Genomic DNA, 20,167 nt, shown 5'->3' on the forward strand with positions numbered 1-20,167 from the left:
AGCAAGCACTTGGTGACGGGGGCAAGGAAAAACTTCCTTTTAAGAGGCAGAAACCTAGGACAGACCCTGGCTCTAGGTGGCGGGCCGTCTGCCTCGACCAGTACACTCAGGACACTTTTCTTATAGAGTTAGACTGTAGAGACCCGACAGTTCCCACCATGAGCAAAAGTGATGTGTCGGTCACAAACGAGTTGGTTCAAAGAGCCGGCTCTCTTAAGTGAACGATGGGAGTCAGCTCCCGTCTGTGACCCGTTTCTTTTATTTTTTTTAAAGTAATACAAGGCAGAATAATATGATGATCTCTGCTACAGGTGCTCCCTGCATGCAGTTGGTTTTATTTGTCCAGATGTCAGTGGTGGGCACTAACAAAGCACAATTACTTGAGTCCTGTATTTAATTTTAGTACTTTACTTGTTTTCCCTTTTACAAGGGTCTGTAAATGGAATAAAAACAGTTGGCTACAGCAATTTATTGATATTAGAAAATGTAATTCTTACTTTAATATAAAGGATGTATTTAATAATTTAAGTGATATATGTGTACAGCACTAAATTTGGCCGAATTATAAAAGATATAAGTGGTAAAAGAGAAAGAAAGAGCTGGCTCTTATTTGGTGAGCTGAGCCAAATGATCTGGCTCACTGAAAGACCCAGTATTACCATCACTAATGAGCAGCACTTGGCGACAGCAGCAAGGAAAAACTCCTCTTTTTTAAGAGGCAAGAAAAATAAACTGATACTGGTTACTTGGAATTAATTCAGTTACTAGAGAGGGTGGATCTAAGATTTTCTCTTCATATTATGTTGCTATAAAGATGCCTGGTTGCTTGTTTTTGTGAAATGTGAAAATCTGTCAACAGGAAAACATGTAATTCAACAGGTGAATTATTTTCCCAGCACAGTTTTTCTGGTAATTTTCCAGTAAGACAGTAATTTGTAGCCCATCCTACACACACTAACACACATGTATTCATTGTTTTCATCCAGTATTTGGGCCTGTTTATGTTTGTACATCCATCCAGTGGTGACTCTTGACTGGTTTTATTGCACAGAGCTGATTAGATCAGGTAGCTTCAATGTCTCACGCTTATAATACACCAAATTTCATGAAAATTGGTTCACAATTAAGCGAGTTGCAGCTGATTTTGTAGTGAAGACTGAATCTCTCAGTACTGCTAACTAGCTTATTATGACCTCTCTTATATGGCGGCCATCCAGGGAGCGTAGGTATATCTCTTACATACCTTGGGCGGGGCGTCCGAGCCCGGGTACTCCCTCTGATCCAGCTTGTTCCAGCGCTGCATCAGCTTGATGACCATGGGGTTGCTGAAGTCGACCAGCTGAAAGCCTGTGACGTTGGCTCCGCCGTGCATGAAGCGCTCCAGGTTGATGTCCTTAAAACCCTTCAGGGAGAAAAAAGAGAGCGGTCATGGAAGGAAACAAGCAGCAATAAAACCAAAATAATTCATATAATTTTATAAATCATTAGCCGAGACGCTCACAGCTGGCTACTGTAGCACTGAACTATTTGATTTGATTCCTCTTTAATCAATTAGGGGGATAAAAGCAGGTGAGAAACGGGTCTAAATGCTCTTTAGCACTGATCCATCATCACTAAATGTTCCTTGAAGGCTGTCAGAGAGAGCTGAACATTACAGCAGTCTCTGTCAGACCTCAGTAGTTTCCATGGTTATGAATTCAAGCCCCTGACACTTGTAACCGCAGCATTTTTACTGAGCAGCTCCTAAAGGATATGTGCACATTTTTTTAAAAGTCTGCCTTAATGTGATGCCCACGTGGCCGTATCTAACCTGCTGCTGTAAATGTTCCTGCTGTTCTTTACTGGCCCTGAAGAAATCCTTTTGCAACGTGATTGCAATAGAGACAGAGGACAAGATCCAACAGTCCTTATTCTGTTTAAATATAATAATAATAATGATAATAATAATAATAATAATAATAATAATATAGTGCATCAAGCTGAAAGGTAATATGAGGCTGCAGGTATCGAATATCCAACATTAGGATGTTTTTGTACGTTTTTTGTTTCAATATCACAAAATCTACTATGTGTGGTCAAAATCTTTATAAGTGAAAGTTGTATGTAGTTTCTAATTTAGACTATTGAAGTTTATCTTGTCTGCAGTGGTTTTTAAACTGTGGTCTAGGGACCTACAGGGGTCCTCAGGTGGGTTGTAGGGGGTCCCCAGCTAAAGGAGGAATAGTTTTACTCAATTTTTTAGAAGTGAGAACAACAAGGGTTGGTCGTTTTTATTGTGATCCAAGTTTAAAACATAAAAAAAAACTCAAAGGGGTTTCCTTAAGATAAAATAATTTCAAAATAAGGGTCTGTGGTCTAATGTGTATCTATTGATCTTTCCTAAATCCTTCTAAGTCAACTTTCTCCTTACCTGTACTTATATATGCTACATGCTAGGCTAATCTATGTTGCAAAGACAACCACATTTTTAAGATGTTTTAAAGATAAAAGCCACATATATATAGTCAAGTACTCTCTGAATCTGTGAAAATATTCTGATAAAATCATTAATATAGGTTGTGTAACCTGCTTTTAGTTATTAAAACATTTCCTTTTCGTGTTTGTAAAATATGTTAGAAGATGTATTATTAATGTGTTTTCACTTAAAGAAAACTAGGAAATAGTTAATTTTTATATTATTTACATTGTTTTTTACAATATAAACAGGAAAAAGGCACAAAACCTTCATTTTCTGATTTCTGATGATTTCCTACATTAGAAACTTCAAACAACCAAAAAGCAAATATAAAAATGAGAAGAACACAGAGAGAAAATTGTATAAAAAGTATTTATACAAACTCCCTGCTGTTATTGTGTTTACTATTTGGGTTCATTGTGCAGTTGCAGTTTATTACTTGTTCTCTACTATTATTGTTAAATATAACCATAAAATATGTCCCTTAATCAGGGGTCGTCAGCTGAGTCGATGATAGAAAATGGGTTCTTTAAGCAAAAAGGTTCTTAAAATGAAACACAACTGTGCTTAATTGTCTATGTACAATAGTAAATACAGCCAATCTTTCAACCATATTTAAATGTGGATGTCTTTTAAACTATTATTGGAGCACAGAGCACAAATTCCCCATAATTGACCCTTGACATGAAGAAAGGTTTGGGGAAACCTCTGTGCTGTAGCTATCAACTCCTATTACCAACCCCTTTACAGGTACTGGGACACACTCTACACATCAGTATCACAACACTGTTTAAACACATGGACTGAAACAACAAGGTCGGTGGCAGCAAACAAATATTAGAGACGACGTAAAGACGACAACAAACAAACACAGTAGACCATCATAAGTGATTTTCCCCTCACCAGGTTGGCCATGATGTAATGGTAGCCTTTGACATGTTTCCCGACGCTGACAATCTGCGAGGAGGCGGAGCACAGCTCAACGTTAATCTGACTGGATTACAGCATAACACATGTTAATTACATTAAATGATGCATGTGACAGGCGAGCGTTTGTGTCTACGACACGGTGGGACCGTCAGGTTTAATCCGGCGAAGATCGGACGTCTAAACAAATGAATCAGCGCAGTCGTGTCAGTATCTTCTCACAGAGGAAGTTAACACTTCACGGCGTTCAAAAGATCATTACAATGCTTCCACACACACACACACACACCACACACACATCACACACCACAACACACACACACACACACAGGGACAAGCACAGAGCTGCATCTTGGTGATAAAAACTGATTTTGAAAGCTGACATCTGCTGGGAAAATCCCACCGGACATCCAGTTAATAAGGGCGTGAATTAATCTGAAAGAGAAAAAAATTAATAAAAAATGCTTTGGATCTCTTAGAAAAGCCGACGTTGATGTCGGTTCAGCTTCACCGCTGTCAAGACCTGAGCGTCAGGTGGTCATCAGCTGCAATGTGCAAGATTAGAATAGAAAAAATACATCCGTTATATCAATCTCAATCACAACGTGAAGCCGGAGGAGAGATCCACGAGGCCCTGAGAGGTTGGAAATAAGTTATTTTGTGCACACAACAAATCACTTTGAAGTAGTTCCAATGAAAAAGTCTGAAAATAAAATAAAAACACATTTCATAAGCATCTTTACAAGAGAACTACCTTAAAAGAAGTCATTTTTAAAGTGTTTCACACAAAGTAAATCAAAGGTTTTCTGGTGTTACAAACATGAGGAGTTTACTGACCTTAAACTACATGATTTATGGCTGTTATTTATAAGTTTTTAACCATCAAACATAATCATAAACTGCATTGTTATTGTTGTTGTTGTGACAGTTTGTTTGCAGACTTTTTATGACGGTGGTGGCTCAAGTGGGGCGCTGACTTATGCAGGGGTGGCATTAAAGTAGTCCCAAGTTATGCAATCCCAACACTGACCCCAGTATGCATAAATATTCAAATACATGAGGTGAAACACATTTATATCACATGTTTCTTTGCCCAAAACTGCATGTGATTAGCATAAAGTGAGCGTGTCTGTAAAGGGGAGACTTGTGGGTTCCCATAGAACCCATTTTCATTCAGATACCTTGAGGTCAGAGGTCAAGGGATCACTTTATTTCCCCAAAATTTAGCCTTAGTAGCATTAGCATTATTTAGCCTCCTTCCCAACATACTACGGGTTGCTTTAAGTCATCTAGTTTCATGTGATATCAGCATCTTTAAAACAGAACCTCTGGAAGACAGAGCAGAGTGGAAGAGGGAAGGATAATGGGGTGTCCCTGGGTATGTGAGGGGGTCTGAGTTTGGGGTATATGTGCTTTAGCGTGTATGGTTCCTATATTTATGTGTTAATGTTTTGCATTCTCATGTGGACCCCAGGAAGAACAGTTAGTTAGATCCAAATAAACGTCTGAAAATTCAAGTAGGAAATGCTGCTCTGATCACTGTTGTTGCATTTACGTGATTCTGATGATAAATTCAGACAGAGGACTGGAAGTGAAAGAGGAAAGTTTAAACAATATAAAGAGAGAAAGGTACAAACACAAAACACTCTCTTTCCAACTGGCTCACTCCAAACTCCTTTGATAAAAACAGTCGTATAACCTTGCAGAACACGGGAATTTGCCGGTCTACTGCCGCATCGATAGGTTACTTTGTTTGTGTTATTGTGTGACTTTGATGATCCAAACTAAATTGTTAAATCACCAAAGTCAGCCTGGTGGCTCTGAAGAGAGCATAGATGGATATAACAGCTGTCTGAAGGCGAGGTAAAGTGGTGAAAATAGTCCAAATATACTGGCATTTTGAGAGTTTGTGACGGTGCCTCCAATGTATAAAATCCTGTCCTCCATCTACAGTTGGCGCCACAGGAACGCAGTGACACTGTTTCATGTGTCATTAAGCAGGGGGAGCTTATAATTAAGTGGTACATTTATTACAGCGCTCTTTTAAAAGGCAGAACCACGCATACTGTATTTAACCTTGTGCTGCTGCGGCCTTTACGTTAATGCGATGACATTCACCAAGTTTGAACTGTAACAGATCCGATCGTCGTGACTTTAAGGTTAAAGTAACGCATTCAGACACGAGACCGACATTAAATGCATGTCTTAAAGGGGAGAAAGGGCCTTTTGGTGACATTTAGTCAACCTCTTGGACTTTGAACTTTAAACCAATAAAGTCTCATTTTGCAGCTGTTCAGTACAGTTTGTACTACTTGCAAATTAGCTGCCAGCATCCCCATCTGTAAATGAACCAGGTTTGCATTCAGAGATTTCACACTTTGACATTCAAAGTAACATCTGGCGGCTTATAAGCCTTCATACGTACTGACCGTGTTTGGTAATAAGCTGCTAATGAGGCCCAATTATGTATTCAAATCCTTGTCCTGGATCAGTAGAATTTGGCGAGATGTAAATATGAACAGGATGACAGTTGGCCTGAATTCAGGCTAACATAGATGTTTATGTTTTGGCGAGCTCTGAATGTGACCACGAGTCCGTCACGTCTGCAAGGTAAATAGTTATTAGAAATGTGGCAGATGTCAGGAGTGGAGATTTCCTGAATAATTGAACAATTGCAGAGACACCAGTTGCCCCAGGGAAAGATGGAGGGATGAGGAGGAGGAGGAGGAGGATGAGGAGGAGGAAGAAGAAGAAGGCACGCAGCATATTCAGAGTGTGTTTATGCCAAATGACACCACCGGAGATCAGAACAGACTGTTTCCAAGTTCAGAACTTTCTAATTAGCACAAACATACCCAAAAAAAAACAGAGTAGGTGTAGAAAATCAGGGCAGCAAGTAATGATTATTCTTATTATCAATTAATCTGCAGATTATTTTCTAGATTAATCAATCAATAGTTTGGTCTGTAAAATATCAGATTTTGTAAAAAATGTCTTGTCAGCCAAAGATATTCACTTTAATATGATGTAACAGCAGGATATCTCATATTTAATATATATTTATTTTCAGCCATTTTTGCGTGAAAAATAAGTGTAAAGTTGAATTGATTATGTGTTTTTCAAAGTTGGAGGACAATTATGGAAAATGCTCAAATAAATAAACATAACAAATAAAATCAAATTATTTACCATATTATTATGTGTATTATTATAAATTACATTTATAAAAACACACAAATCCTATTGTAGATATTATTCTCAGTGAGTTTTTAAAGACATCTTGTTATGGAAAAGTTGTGGGAAACCCTGGATTACTCGATTAGTTGACTAATTGTTGCATCTCGATGGAAATTAAATTCAGTAATTAAGGTGATTTTGTTGTTCTACTGGTGCTAGTATAAAGAGATTATAAGGTACACAAAAATGCCTTATTACAGTATCCTTTTTCTCATATAAAGAACAAGTATTTTCTCCATTATCAAACAGTTTTCCTGCATTGAAAAACATTGTTAAAAATGCCAAAATTCTGCTTTAGTTTTATGTAATCGTTCAGCAGAGGCAAAAAAAACCCAAACACAGACACAAGCAGAGACGATCAGACGGGGTGTAAATAGGCCAACAGTAAAAACAAATGTGTGCGTTCCCAAAATGTCGGTAATAATCCCCTCATGCACAATTACAGCGAGTACGGTGGGTCAAAACTGAAGCAGAAAATCTGACTCTAAACTGCACTGATGTAATAAGTGGGCTGGATGTGGCATGAGAGGTCAGCCTTGTCGCCTGTTTGTTCCCAGACAGCGCCCAACAAAAGTCCCCCGTGGCCCAAAAAGCATTTTCCCCCCATAGGCCGCCATTATAAAAGTAAAATGTGCCAGGACACCACAAACGGCAAAGAAGGTCAAGTATTTCTCTTTGTATTATGAATTTTTAGACCATGAAAAATGTAATATTTATGGGTAATAGTTTGGGTTCAGGCAAAGACACTAATGAGCATGTGCAAACCAGGTTTCTGGGTATATTTCCTGGGAGAAATAGTTAGAATTAATGAGAGAATTGGCGCCATTTTGGAGTCAAGTATCCACTTTTCTTCAAATACATTGATGGGAAACTATAGTGGATGTTTACAACAAACACAGAACCATCTGGGAATCTGTTTGGAAAAGGGAAGTGGCTGGAAACATCCATCTATCACGGCCAAACTTCAACCAATCAGATCGACGAACCGTATAACAAAGTCAAACTCTTGTCGAAACCAGTCCGAAAAGAGAGAAATATTCTCCAGTTCCGATATAACTGATGCTAGCAGCATCTACGCTAACCTCTTAAGCAGCTGAGTGAACAGTCACTTATCACACATGTAGCGTTAAATGACAAGTGCATTCCTTAGAGGACACGGCTAACACTTTTTCATTAAATCTGTTCTGGTTCTTGAACTGCTTCCGTTCAAGAAACCTTGGTACCATCTAGCAAACCAGCTGAGAAACATCTTTTCTGGTTCCGAACTGATTTATTTTTGGTCGAAATGCCTTAAAACTTGGTGCTTGAACCGGGAACTCCCTGTTGGAAGAAAGGGTCTATGATTGTCTCCTGCTTCATCGCAAGGTGAGTTCACAACTAACAGGTTGGGTAATAATTTTACCGCTCACCTTCGTTCTTTGCTTCTTTTCGAAGAAAGACACTCTCCAGTTTCCACCAGTTTTGAGTGGAACCATTGTAATCGAACAGAGGGCGTTTCACATTGCACAACAACCGGCTATTTCTTTGGTTCCGAATCAATTTATTTTTGGTCGAAATGCTCCAAACAGTTTGGAGCAGTTCCCTGTTGTTGGAAAGGGTCTATGATTGGTTTGAACCACTGTGTAGCACATAGCTTGAAGCCTGAAAAGATGGACTATCCAAAAACATTGGCTAACCTGTTCTGATCGTTGGACTGCTTATGTTTCTTGCCCCGTTGGACTCCATGTTTGCAATATTGCTACCACGTTCCCTGATCAAGGTACAAACTTATTTTAACATATAGCACTGATGGCCACAGGTACTTGAACTGGATCCTGACATTTTAAACCTAAAATCAAACAGTTTCTGAAGAAGATCCATCATGTAGTCCCGAATTATCTGGTGGGTCCTGTTTCATGGTGTTTTAATGGCCTACTTTATGTACGGTATAGTTCTGTTTTTATGTATTTTAAAGATCCACGTAGGGGACATGCATTGCTTATTAGCTTAGGCCATAAATGTTACTGTGTGTGGTTTTTGTTTACACTACATACTTTAGATTTACAGTAGAAATAAACATCATTACATGAGTAGTTCCTAATATACTTCAGTAGCAGTGGTGGATTCAAATGAAGAGACGCTTAGTGTCATGGTAGCATCACCTGTTCCAGCATGTTCTGCAGTCTCTCCGCCTCGAGGTCAATCACAAACTTCTTCTCCTGTCTCCGGTCCAGGTCCTCCAGGAGTCGTCGGTAACTGGCGTCGTTGAAGTTTTCGACGCAGATGGCGCTGACCTGCCAGTTGTTTTGTCCGGCCTTCTCCATGATGGCCTGCAGGATGGCATATCCTGATGCAGCCAGACACAGAAGACAAGACACATTAAAGTCGGGGAAGAAAATACAGCTTATACGAGTTTTATTTATTGGATTATAATGCTTAACAATGTTTTATTTATGTGGTATTTGTTGTGGGCAAAGATGAGCTCAGTTTGCAGAAAGCTGAGGTTCTAAAACCAGCCGGGACTCACAAAGGGTCAATTATTGATCGCAAGCAATCTAAAAAGAAGGTATCAAGAAAGTTTTGTTGTTTGGCAACAAGCAAACAAACAAGTAAAGAATAGAAAGTAGTGTTTTGAATGGATTCCTGGTTCAACGGTTAACATTTTCTGTATCGTCACAATAACATGCTCCCTGAATGCTTTTTACAGCTCTTGAGTTTGTTTACTGATGAAACCGTGGCTCAAACACTTCCTGGCTGAAATATGGCACACTGAGTCCAGTGTAGTTATAAAACACATTGCTCATAATTGCTGGTTTGAATCACAAACTGGCTTTAGTTGACACAACATCATCCTTGGCCAAAACAACCCTCTTCCTCATCTAAAAGAAAAAACCACGCACACGCAAACTCCTCTAACCCCTTTTATCTCCCTCCAACCGGATGCTGGCTTTTGGTCCAGTCGGGGGATAAAACACCAGACTCTGGAGGGGGGAGACGTTGGAGGGAGGGAGGGAGGGCCGACCCTCGCTGTCAGGTTTGTGTATAAAGAAAATGAGTGTCAGAGAGGAAACTAGGGAGCTGTGAGGGCGGCTGTTCTCCAGCAGGAACAGATGTCCCCCTTAAACGGCCCCTCCTGGTGGCCATCACAATCTGGCAACCCGTCTCCCTTTGCTCCCAATTAGTGGATTAACCTGTGCTCTGGCAACCCGGCTCCCTCTCCACCTCCTCCATCCCCTTCCCCAGCTCCCCCCCCTTTTTTTTTGCTTCCCATTAGAGGGATGTCGCGCCCAGGAGGGACTGCTGGTCGAGGGCGGACACACACAAACGGGGCAGCACATGCTCCCACATGCATGTATTGCCATCTCTCAGACCCGGCCTCCATCGGTCCTGAAGGGGGCAGGGTGGCTTTACCGACAGTCGTGGCGTTTGGGCTGGAACACCACGACTGTCGGTAAAGCCAAATGGGACGCAGTCGTGTTTTTATCAGATATAACAGACGACAAATGTCTTTGGGGATTTTTCGTTTGTTTTTTATGCCTTTATTATTTGTTGACAATGGAGACATGACAGGATATGGGGGAGAGAGAGAGATGGGGAACCCTCTAAGGCCAGTAATTGATTATATTTTAAACGTATTAAAATAATGTTTTGTTGTTACAGCTTATAACATCACATTTCTGGTTTGATACACACAGAAAATCACACAAATTCAGAAGTAAACAAGCCATTAAAAAGCCATATAATAACTAATAAATCAATTAAATGTCCAGTTTTAATAAACAACTGTTGTTAAGGTCCTATTCTACAGGACCGTAATTAGCATTGGTAATACCTGTGTTTATTATTTGTTGACGTTACTTTTTCATGTCAAAATGGCTGCTGTGAAAAAGGTCAATTGCACCAAAAAAATTAAAGCATGTTCCCCATAGCTAAGCAAACTACTAATTTCTCAAGTATCAAGTAGTAGTAGCTAGTAGTATGCTTGCTTGGTTAATCAGCTAATTAGCACTAAATACAGCTGAGGCTGATGGGAATTTATCTGTTTTTTGACCTGATGGTGGCGCTACATGAAAAAGCAGCTTCATTATAATTCATCCTGTTGGGGAACGTCTGCACCAACCATCAGCTCCATCTTTCTAACCAATTTATTTTGTGTTGTTATTCCTCAGTTTTAACAAGCTGTGGGGTGAATGTGTTAGATTTTAGTGTCAGTTGATCAATCTTTTACTTCAAGGAGGAAAAAACAACAAAACAGACATTCAAAGTCTCCAGTTCCAGCTGGTACAAAAAAAACACAATTTATTTTCTTACCTTAACATTTACTTTGTGGCGTTTGAGTCTACCTGCTCGGGGACTGCAGACAGATAGCGGCTGGTAGCTTAATCTGATACAAAAAGCCTCTGCTGGAAATGTGTTTTTTTTTGTACCCTGACAAATAAACATTAATACAAAGGACAGACTCACAGACTGAAGACGACTCCCTGCGGTCGCTGCAGCTACTTTACCGCGATTGACTGTATTGACTAGAGCTGTTGCAGGGACAAACGAGGAGCTGTTGGTGTTACAGTTGGTAAAACCATAGCTTATGTCATTACACTGGTGTGCTCACGTCCTTTGATATAGACGGTATATTGTTGTATTTCTGCAGTATGATAATGTGATGTAGAGAGATAGAGATACTTTATTATTCCAGTTGGGCAAAGTCAGGTATCCAGGAGCTCAGATTGTTTACAATAATGTAGATTAATATAGATTAAAAGACAAAAACAGATGGTAAAATGGATTTAAATAAACATAGAAGCAATAAATAAATATTCATGCATAACGTTCATTGTAAAAATAATTAGGTAAAGTAGTGGAATTGCCCTTTAAATGATCAAAACCAATTCCAATCATTTTTTCACTCAATTATCTTACAATATTTTCTTTTATAAATATCATTAATTCATTTTAACTATTTCCTTATGTGCTAGCTGTGTAAATATGCTAACAGAGTAGCTCGGAGATGCTACAAGCGAAGCTGTTTGAAGTGTCTGTACAATGCAGCTTGTGTTCAGGTCCTCAAAGTTTATATTTTAAATAATAATATGTACTTTTGTAGTGTAGTTTTCCTCACAGAAATGAAGGAAATTTGACTTTTATTACACTTCTTAAACTCAAGAAAGCCTCACGACCCCCCTTTGTGAAGCTTTAGTGACCCCTAGTGTACATAGAAGTTTATAGCAGCTTATTTTATTGATGTTGTTGAATAAAAGTGATTCTATTTGGGTTTCTATGGTAAATATCAAATCAGAATCAGAGTTCACGTCCCACCAGTTGCTTGTTTCGGGATGCAACAATCTCCTCGTCATTCAGACCGAGCCGGGCAGGGTGGCGGTGGCGTTGGCGGGATGCTTGGTGGGAAGCATAGTGGCGTCAAGCAAAGCGTGCAAAAGAGGGCCAGCTGATTACCAGCTGATAAATGTGTAGCCTCGGGGCTGTATGTGGAGCAGCAGCCAGCTGTAATCAGCGTCAGCGTCAGAGACACGCGGCCGAGGGCAGCGAGCGTGTACGTGGACTGACGCCGCAGTGTAGTTTGTGCTGATTGGAGCAGAGCTGGACACTAAGATGGAAGCAGCTGCAGCGGGTGAAGGAGAAGAGTCTTTATCCTCCAGCGTGATGCAGACTGTCAGTGGCTGTCTGCTCCTTCCTCACACCTCCTTTACTTTCTCCCCTCCTCAGGTTTCCTTTCCTCTCCTCTCATTTACTCCACTTCATCTCCCTTCTTCCTGCTTCCTCTACTCTTGAGTCCTCTTCTCTTCTTTCCTATCTATCTATCTCTTGTTTCCTTTTGTTTGTTTAATCTTCTCTAATTTCCTCTTATATCTTCTCACCTCTTTTCCTTTCCTGTCCTCTGCTCTTGTTTCCTCTCCACCATTTCATTCCCCTTCCTCTTGTATCATCTGCCCTTGAACCCTTTCCTTTCTCCTTGTTTTCATCTCATATCCTCTCCCCTCCTCTTCTTTTTCTTTATTGTCCTCTCTTCTGCTCTATTTCATCTCTCTTCCTCTTGTCTCCTCTTCCCTTGAATCCTTTCCTTTCGCCTAGGGTCCTCTTTTCCAGTTTCCTCTCATTTCAACATCTTTTTCTTTCCTTTCCTAATCCTTGTTTCATCTCCTCTATTGTCTCCTCCTCTAGTTTCCTCTCATATCCTCTTCCCTCCTTTCCTTTCTTGTCCTCCTCCTCTCCTCCATTTCATCTCCCTTCCTCTTGAATCCTCTCGTCTGTCCTCCCTTCCTTGTCTTCCTCTCCTCTGCAGAATATTTCCTGGTTTCGTTTTTGCATTTCATCTCATTTTATTCCTCTTTCTCCTATCTTTACCTCTTCCTCTCACTTTCTCTCCTTTCCTGAGTCCTTCTTTTATTCTAGCTGTATTACCATATATTATCTTTTCCTCTGTGTGTGTGTGTGTGTGTGTGTATTTAAGGGAATTTCTAGGAAGCCTAACAGGAACAGCACTCACTATAACCACACACACACTAACAGAAAGAGAGTGCTACAGTATCTCTGGTGCTTTGATGCAGGGAATCAGACTGGCGCTCATTGACTGAGCTCAGCCATGCGTGGGCTGATTCTACATTATAGTCAATACTGGATGAATGCCTGGCCCCTGTGTGTGAAAAAAATCCTCAGGCCAAAAGTGCTGCAGCCTGCACCCAAAAAGCCTCCTGAAAAGCACTCGCATGCGCATACAGACGTGTACACGTACAGCCGCTGCATTCACACCCTGCAGCACAGACTGGAGACCACGTGACAGATTTGAGGTTTTAAAACATGCAAGCGTGCCTCCTCAGATAAAAAAAACTACAGTCTTGCTCATGGTACTACTTGTAGACAGTATACAGTATAAAAAAAACCTCAAGAAATACAGGAAAACCGTTGAAGGAAGGAGGCTGCCTGAGCTCGTACAGCATTAGCTGTGATTCTCCGTTCAGCGTTTTTCCAGCACTGCAGAAAAAAAAGGACGCCTTTGTGGTTTTTAGGATTGTGGAAAAAATGCTTGTGCAGAAATTTGTTTTCACGCTATGCCAAGCAGCAAAACAGATTTCAAGTGATCAGCTAAAGCCGGTGGGCAAAAAATAAACGAGCGAGGGGACACTAAAGGGAAAGGAAATGCAGGAGGAAGACATTAACCCATTTGCGCCCCCAAAAAAGACTTTATTTTAGTAATGATGAGGTAAAATAACATTTGTTCTGGTTGGTCTAAAGTCTGGAAATGTGGTGGTGACTTACTTTGGGAAAGTATCTAACAGTTTTTAAATGTCTAGATAACATAAAAAATCATACTCTGGATTTTTTTTAAATGAGGAAAAATGCTAAAATTGTGTTTTATTTAAAGCTGCAGTAGGTAACTTTTATAAAAATAAGTTTTTGTCACATTTGTTTCACTATATCCTGACATAGAACATGAGACAGATAATGTGTAAAAAAACCAGGTCCCTCTGGCTCCTCCTAGTGCCCGAATTGCATTTGCAAGAATCAACCGGGCCCCGAATGAAAACAACCAATCAGAGCAGAGAAAGATGGAAAAGACACTTTGGGTTGGAGGCTTGAAGATAGTTGATTGCTGAGTCTCAAAGCATCAATATTTGACACCAATGAGACTCAACAATCAACTATCTTTTTCGGCTCTGATTGGTTGTTTTCTTTCGGGGCCTGGTGGATTCTTGCAAATACCATTCGGGGCACTAAGACGAGCCCGAGGAAGCTTATTTCTTCACAGATTATCTGTCTCATTATAATCTCATTTATAAAAGTTACCTACTGCAGCTTTAAGCCTCCGTATGTGTGAATATCTTTGACATTTAGCTTGTTTGTGCTCCTTTCTGAGATACAGAATTTTCTTTTATCACACTATATTTAGTCTTTGGCTGATGTTTTCTTTCCTAAAATAGTAGATAATTCCCAGAATAAGCAGTAAAAATAGAGAAATTGTATTGTATTGACTATCTATATATTCCATATAAATAAATTATTATTATTCAGGATAAATTCTGCTTATTTTAGGATGTTTTCTACCATTTTAGGAAAAGAATCAGTGCCTAAAAACTCACTTTTCAGCCAAAAGGTTTGACCAATTTTTAAAAATGTCTTCAGATTTGTGCTGGATCACTTCTACCAAAGGGAATTCAGGCACAAATGGATCAATAAAGAGAAAATACAAATTATGAAGGCCAAGAAGGGAGCAGGAGGAGTTATAAAACAACTTAAAAACCTGCTTTTCACTACTACTTCCTTAAATGCAGCATTGACTAATACTCCAGGTCATCGGGATATGTGATTCAACCGTAGCTAGCGACAGCACAGCGCATGTTTTTCCTATCTGCTGTATCTGGTGTATCAAACTCTTTGACAGCCAGCGTTTCCCCACTGTTAGGATGACAGCAGCTTCAAACAACAAGCAATCAGTCAGTTGAAATCGGTTGCTGCTGACTGATTTCAGCACCATGGACAGAGACGTCAGCAGAGCCGTCAGTTTAAAGAAGTCCAATTCAGCAAAATACAGCAGTTTTTAATTAATCTGAAACCCCCCCTCCTGCAAAGTCTGTTTGAATACACTGCTGTGGTTTTCACTCCCCATTGTCTCCCTTTCTCTGTTTATTTTTCACTTAAAAGTTTCAATGGATGCATTCAAAATGTGTCCTTGATCATTATTTAAACAGAAATATAGACAAAAGAGATTAATAAATACAGTTTTAAAGCTTTTAATAGAAGATTCAATAGATTTGATGTAAAGTTTGCTGCAGCAAACATATTCATCCTGATACTGACAGTATTTTTCTTTGTGATAAACGAGGTTTTTCAGCAGCTCACAGTTCACATTTGCATTGAAAATGTGAATATAGTACAAAAAATGTGCTTTAATATCAAACTTACATGTATATATTTTATTTAACTTAATATAGTATAGTTATTTTAGGAGTTATACATTAATAAAACAATCTCACTCACTCACAATCTCAATTACAGAAAATTACAGTATTTTGAGTTATTATTATTATTATTATTATTATTATTATAAAGTGTGGAACCAGAAAAATTAGATTTTTTTTTATTAACATTTAGAAATATATATAAATCTATATTGTTGTTATTTATTTTATTTTACGGCTTGTTTCCCGATCATCAGTCGTGACAACAGTCAGGTTGGCGGTCTGTAGGGAGAGCGTCGGGCCTCACTGGTCGGGGGAACCTTTGTTGTTGTGCGTTTGATCAGATACTAGCAGGTTTTGTTGAGAGGCTTTTTAACCCAGCCAAGCGTGTACGACCTGAAGATAAGAGGCGAGGCGAGAGGGGGAACGAGTTGTTTCTGAAGGCCGCCACAATACGGTCCTCACTCTGCAGCCTCCGTACAGCCAATCTGCCCGTTCACCGCAGTCCCACCACCCCAAAGAGAAACCCCCCCTGACTACCTTCTGGAAAATGTATGAAAGCGAGATGTGGAGATCCGAGCAGTCGCCCATATCCATTCTGTCATTGTAATGGAAATGTGACACGAGGAGGAATAAGGGCGGGCGAGTATTGACTCAGCGAGTGTGTACGTGGCCAGAGAGAGAGAGTCCAAAGAGCAAGAAACACACAAGGAGGAGACAAATACACGGTCCTCAGGTGGGGGAGTCGAGGGAGGTCCAGCAACCATCCACAACCCTGCTAACAGCAGCTGCTCTGCGTTATTGATCGCACGCCGGCCCCGAGACATGTTGTGGACCGAAAAAACACAGCCGTTATTTTAAAGGCAGGTTCATTCACAACCTGTGTTTGCCATGTAAGGGGGGGCATGAGGGGTAAAACGCCATATATACCGGCCGGCTGACAGTTACTGCAAGCTGCGGACATTTTGAATTCTCCTTTAAGGTTTGGTTAAAGGTGCCACAAGATTCTGAGGCATTTTACGTATTATTTTTATTTATTAATCACTTTTTTATTGTATTGGGCTGTAACATAACTTGAAATATCGACACCATGGCCGCACTGGAACCATATGCTGATTTAATTAAAGACTTATTTGAAACTGGCAAGACACATGTAGAGATTTCTACTACGCTGCAGCAGATGGGTTTCCAGCGATGTTCTGAAATGTGTTTGTTTTTCTGTCGTCATGTCGTCTTCCTTGACAGTCACCCGTTTAGTTCCTCTGAACAAGATGCAACTCTCCATGATTGATCCTCAGTTTTGAAGGCTAATGTTAGTTAAACTGAAGAAGTGAATCAAGCTAACGAGACAATAACTTCCGGTTCATACAAAGCGAAAAAATTAAATATCAAAATCAAAATCGATCCGGATCAATCCCGTGGCCCGTTATTTCATTTCCTATTTTTGATCTGAGCAATAAATCGAAAGTACAAAAAATGAACGAAAAGAACGAATGATACACGGATTCAAAACTGTTTTCTGTTGTTTGTTTTGAAAAAAACCTAAAAATGACCAGAAAACTGGTTGTTTTTTCGTTTCCCGTTTTTTATTTATTTTTTTAAAAAAGAAAGAATTGCAGTTTTCATTTTGTTCCCATATTTATAAATAAATAATTTCTAATTTCAAAATAAAAGTCTATAAAAGTCAGTTAGGTTATAAACACAGACAAAGTATCGTACACACACACAACACACACACACACACACACAACACGGAGAGCACATCAGCGTCCACCTAACCTCTGTCAGTGTCATACAGGAAGACGAACTTGTTCCAGTCGTAGTGGTCGAGGAGTGACAGCAGGCCCCCCCCGGATGGACGGCCGGAGCTGCAGGGTGAACTGGCTCTCACCCTCCGTGGGGAAGCTCGGCGTGATGAGGAGATGTGCAGGGCGCTGCAGAAAGGACGTCAACGTGTGGACCGAGCGCTTGTCGTACAGGGCCGAAGATGGCGAAGACACGCGGGAGTACTGGGAGCAGACTGGGGGGGGGACACACCAACAATAACAATCAATTAACAATAAGATAAATAACCTTCCTGGTCAATAAAGTGCTTTCACTATAAATGGAGTCCAAGGTCAAAGCTAACAAAGCTTGTGAAATATATTGAGATATTGTGGTTATGAATAACGTATTCATATTTATTGATTTTATTTACTAGTATAACTGGTCTGTGATTGATTATGCTAGCTAGCTAGTGTAGCTGTATTACATAGTGTAGAAAAAGAATAAAAACAAAAACACAAGATTTTTAATGAACGCCAGACAAGAGATTGCTCAGAGAAAGTAAGAGGGAAGTTTTGCCACCTGGTGTTTAAAACATGAGTTTTGTTACTTGATTAGTTAGTTAGCATAGCTCTGATCAACCAAACTCCATTCAGAAAACAAGCATTTTAAAAGTTGTTTGCTCGTCGTCGTGCACACAGACCTGACAAAGTGTGAATTGAGACTTTTTACAAATCGCCATCATGATGTCGATATTTCGGCATCATTTTTTATCCGTTTATTGACATTAAATCTCAGTTATACCACCAAGACAGGCGAGTATACACTTCGCTCTATTGTTTACATAAAAAAACATCAGTGCAGCTTTAAACATTTTAAAGCTGATCTTCATCTTTTCTTCCTATTCCTATTCCTAACACACACACCAGCTGATATCTTCCAGTTTTATCAGGATAAACAGCAGAAGTTATTTAACACGAGCAACCATCATATTTCGCTAAAAAAGCACCTGAACACGAGGATGATAAAGAAGAAAAAAATGACAATTGATGGGCCCGGGGACAACAAAAAATCACCCCAGCATTGAATGCTTTGGCACCAACGACTGGAGACAAAATAACAATCCATTATCCCACTGATTTACCACTTTAAATCCTTTCAAGAGAAACCGGCTTTAAACGCAGTAAACAGAGATCAAAACCATCCGTTTTCCTTAGATGCTTTCATCAAAAAAAAGCTGTTTCTCTTCCCCTCGTTTAAACACTACCAACATCTCCTCGTCGTTGTGTGGATATAAAACCACCACACACCCGATTAACAAAGCACGCTCGCGCTGTTTCGTAACATCAAAAACAAGCACAAACCTATGTTTTATTGGTCGGACTTTTCATTTAACTTTTTAACTAAGTCTGCTTAAGAAGGATCTCCTCATTATAGAACCAAAAAAACAGGGTCTGCTCATCTTACGAGATCCTCCGTACGATTATAATTGCCCACAACAACAGAAAAAGGGGAAAGATAATGAGCATCTTCTGCCAGTTTCCGGGTGCAAGGAGAATCAGAGAGAGAGAAACTGAAGGAAAAGATGTTTCCTCTTGTTAAAGGAAAAAGATGGAGGAGGGAAGGAGGTGGAGGGGAGAAAACAAGAAGGTGTCTGCTTTACTGACAAAACCTCATTGTTTCCATGCAGAGTGCAGGTACTTTGCTGTGGAGGGGAGTCTTTTTCTGATCCGTCTGCAGCTTCGGTGAGACAAACAAGTCAGAGAGAGCTTCTACGACTCTTGTTCACACAATTAAGGTACAACGGAGGTGCCAGGAAAGTACGGTAAAACATGGTGGTGCTGTTGTTGTGTGGTGGTGGTTTGTTGTAAACATCACACAGTTTCTTTTACCTTCCTGTCATTTAAAGTCGGTGTTTGCTTTGGGGGGAGATGTTACTACAAAGAGTTTATTATTTGGATGAAAAGAGTTGCCATTTGTCCAAATTCTTTGAGTTTTAGCTTCTCAAATGTCAATATATTTCTGTGTATATCAGAAAAGATCCAGCAGTTATCCAAGTTTATGGAAATGTATCTGGATATATGGACATCTTCTGGATACTGGATAGTACAAACATATCACCACCTCGGATATTAGACGTTTAAGGGTACATTTTTCTCCATTTTCTGACATTTTATGGACCAAACAACTTATCGATAAGTCAAGAAAATGATCAGATTCCTCTATAAACTAAAAATATTCGTTATTTGCAGCATTTTTAAGTCATAAAAGCGATTTCCAAAGTCCAACTTCTTCCGCCCAAAGATGTCCTTTTGCTTACTGTAGCTTCAGTTGGACGTTTGACACATATGAGGCTGATTTCACGAAAATGAAAACTCAATAATTAACTAAATCTCCTTGATGGATTCTTGTAAACGTCGTTAGGAGCTCCAGAAAGAGCCAGAAGAACCTGATGTTTTCACAGATTATCTGTCTCTGGTACTGCTGTCAGGATATAATAAAATTACCTACTGCAGCTTTGAAAACAGTCAAATCACTGCATTAGATTAGGGGGTCGGCAAAGCTTCATGGGGAGTCGTGAGGTCGTCTTGACTGTAAAAGGTGCTAGAAAACTTAAAAAAAATACCCACAGTAGGCCTTTATCTCAGCATTTTGTTCATTTCTGTGAAGAAATGTAAAATAAATTGTCTAATAGAAGAACGGCCGAGAGTCAGGGAGAAGAAAACACACACAAAAGAAGCCTTATATGTAAAAATTACATAATACAGACAGAGAATTGTATAAAAAGTTCCCTAAACAGGAAATAATCTGCTCAAAATTAATCTAAATCACTTATTTTACACAAATTTCCTGCTGTTCACTGTTTGTGTTCATTGTACAGTTTTTATTATAA

The 20,167-nt window shown here is 39.7% G+C and overlaps 1 protein-coding gene across 1 annotated transcript in view; it reads right to left on the reverse strand.

Moving 5' to 3' along the window:
- Positions 1-20,167, reverse strand: part of LOC118331881 (glutamate receptor 4-like) — a gene marked incomplete at its 5' end in the record, with an annotated part of 117,260 nt that overhangs the window by 43,763 nt on the left and 53,330 nt on the right. The window contains 5 exon segments of the mRNA XM_035666971.1: positions 1,244-1,402; positions 3,359-3,412; positions 8,761-8,945; positions 17,290-17,359; positions 17,361-17,530. Of these exon segments, the coding sequence (XP_035522864.1) occupies positions 1,244-1,402; positions 3,359-3,412; positions 8,761-8,945; positions 17,290-17,359; positions 17,361-17,530 (638 nt within the window).

This window comes from Morone saxatilis, unplaced genomic scaffold (genome assembly GCF_004916995.1).
Source record: "Morone saxatilis isolate NCDOM2014 unplaced genomic scaffold, NCSU_SB_2.0 Contig20, whole genome shotgun sequence".
Lineage (NCBI taxonomy): Eukaryota > Metazoa > Chordata > Actinopteri > Moronidae > Morone > Morone saxatilis.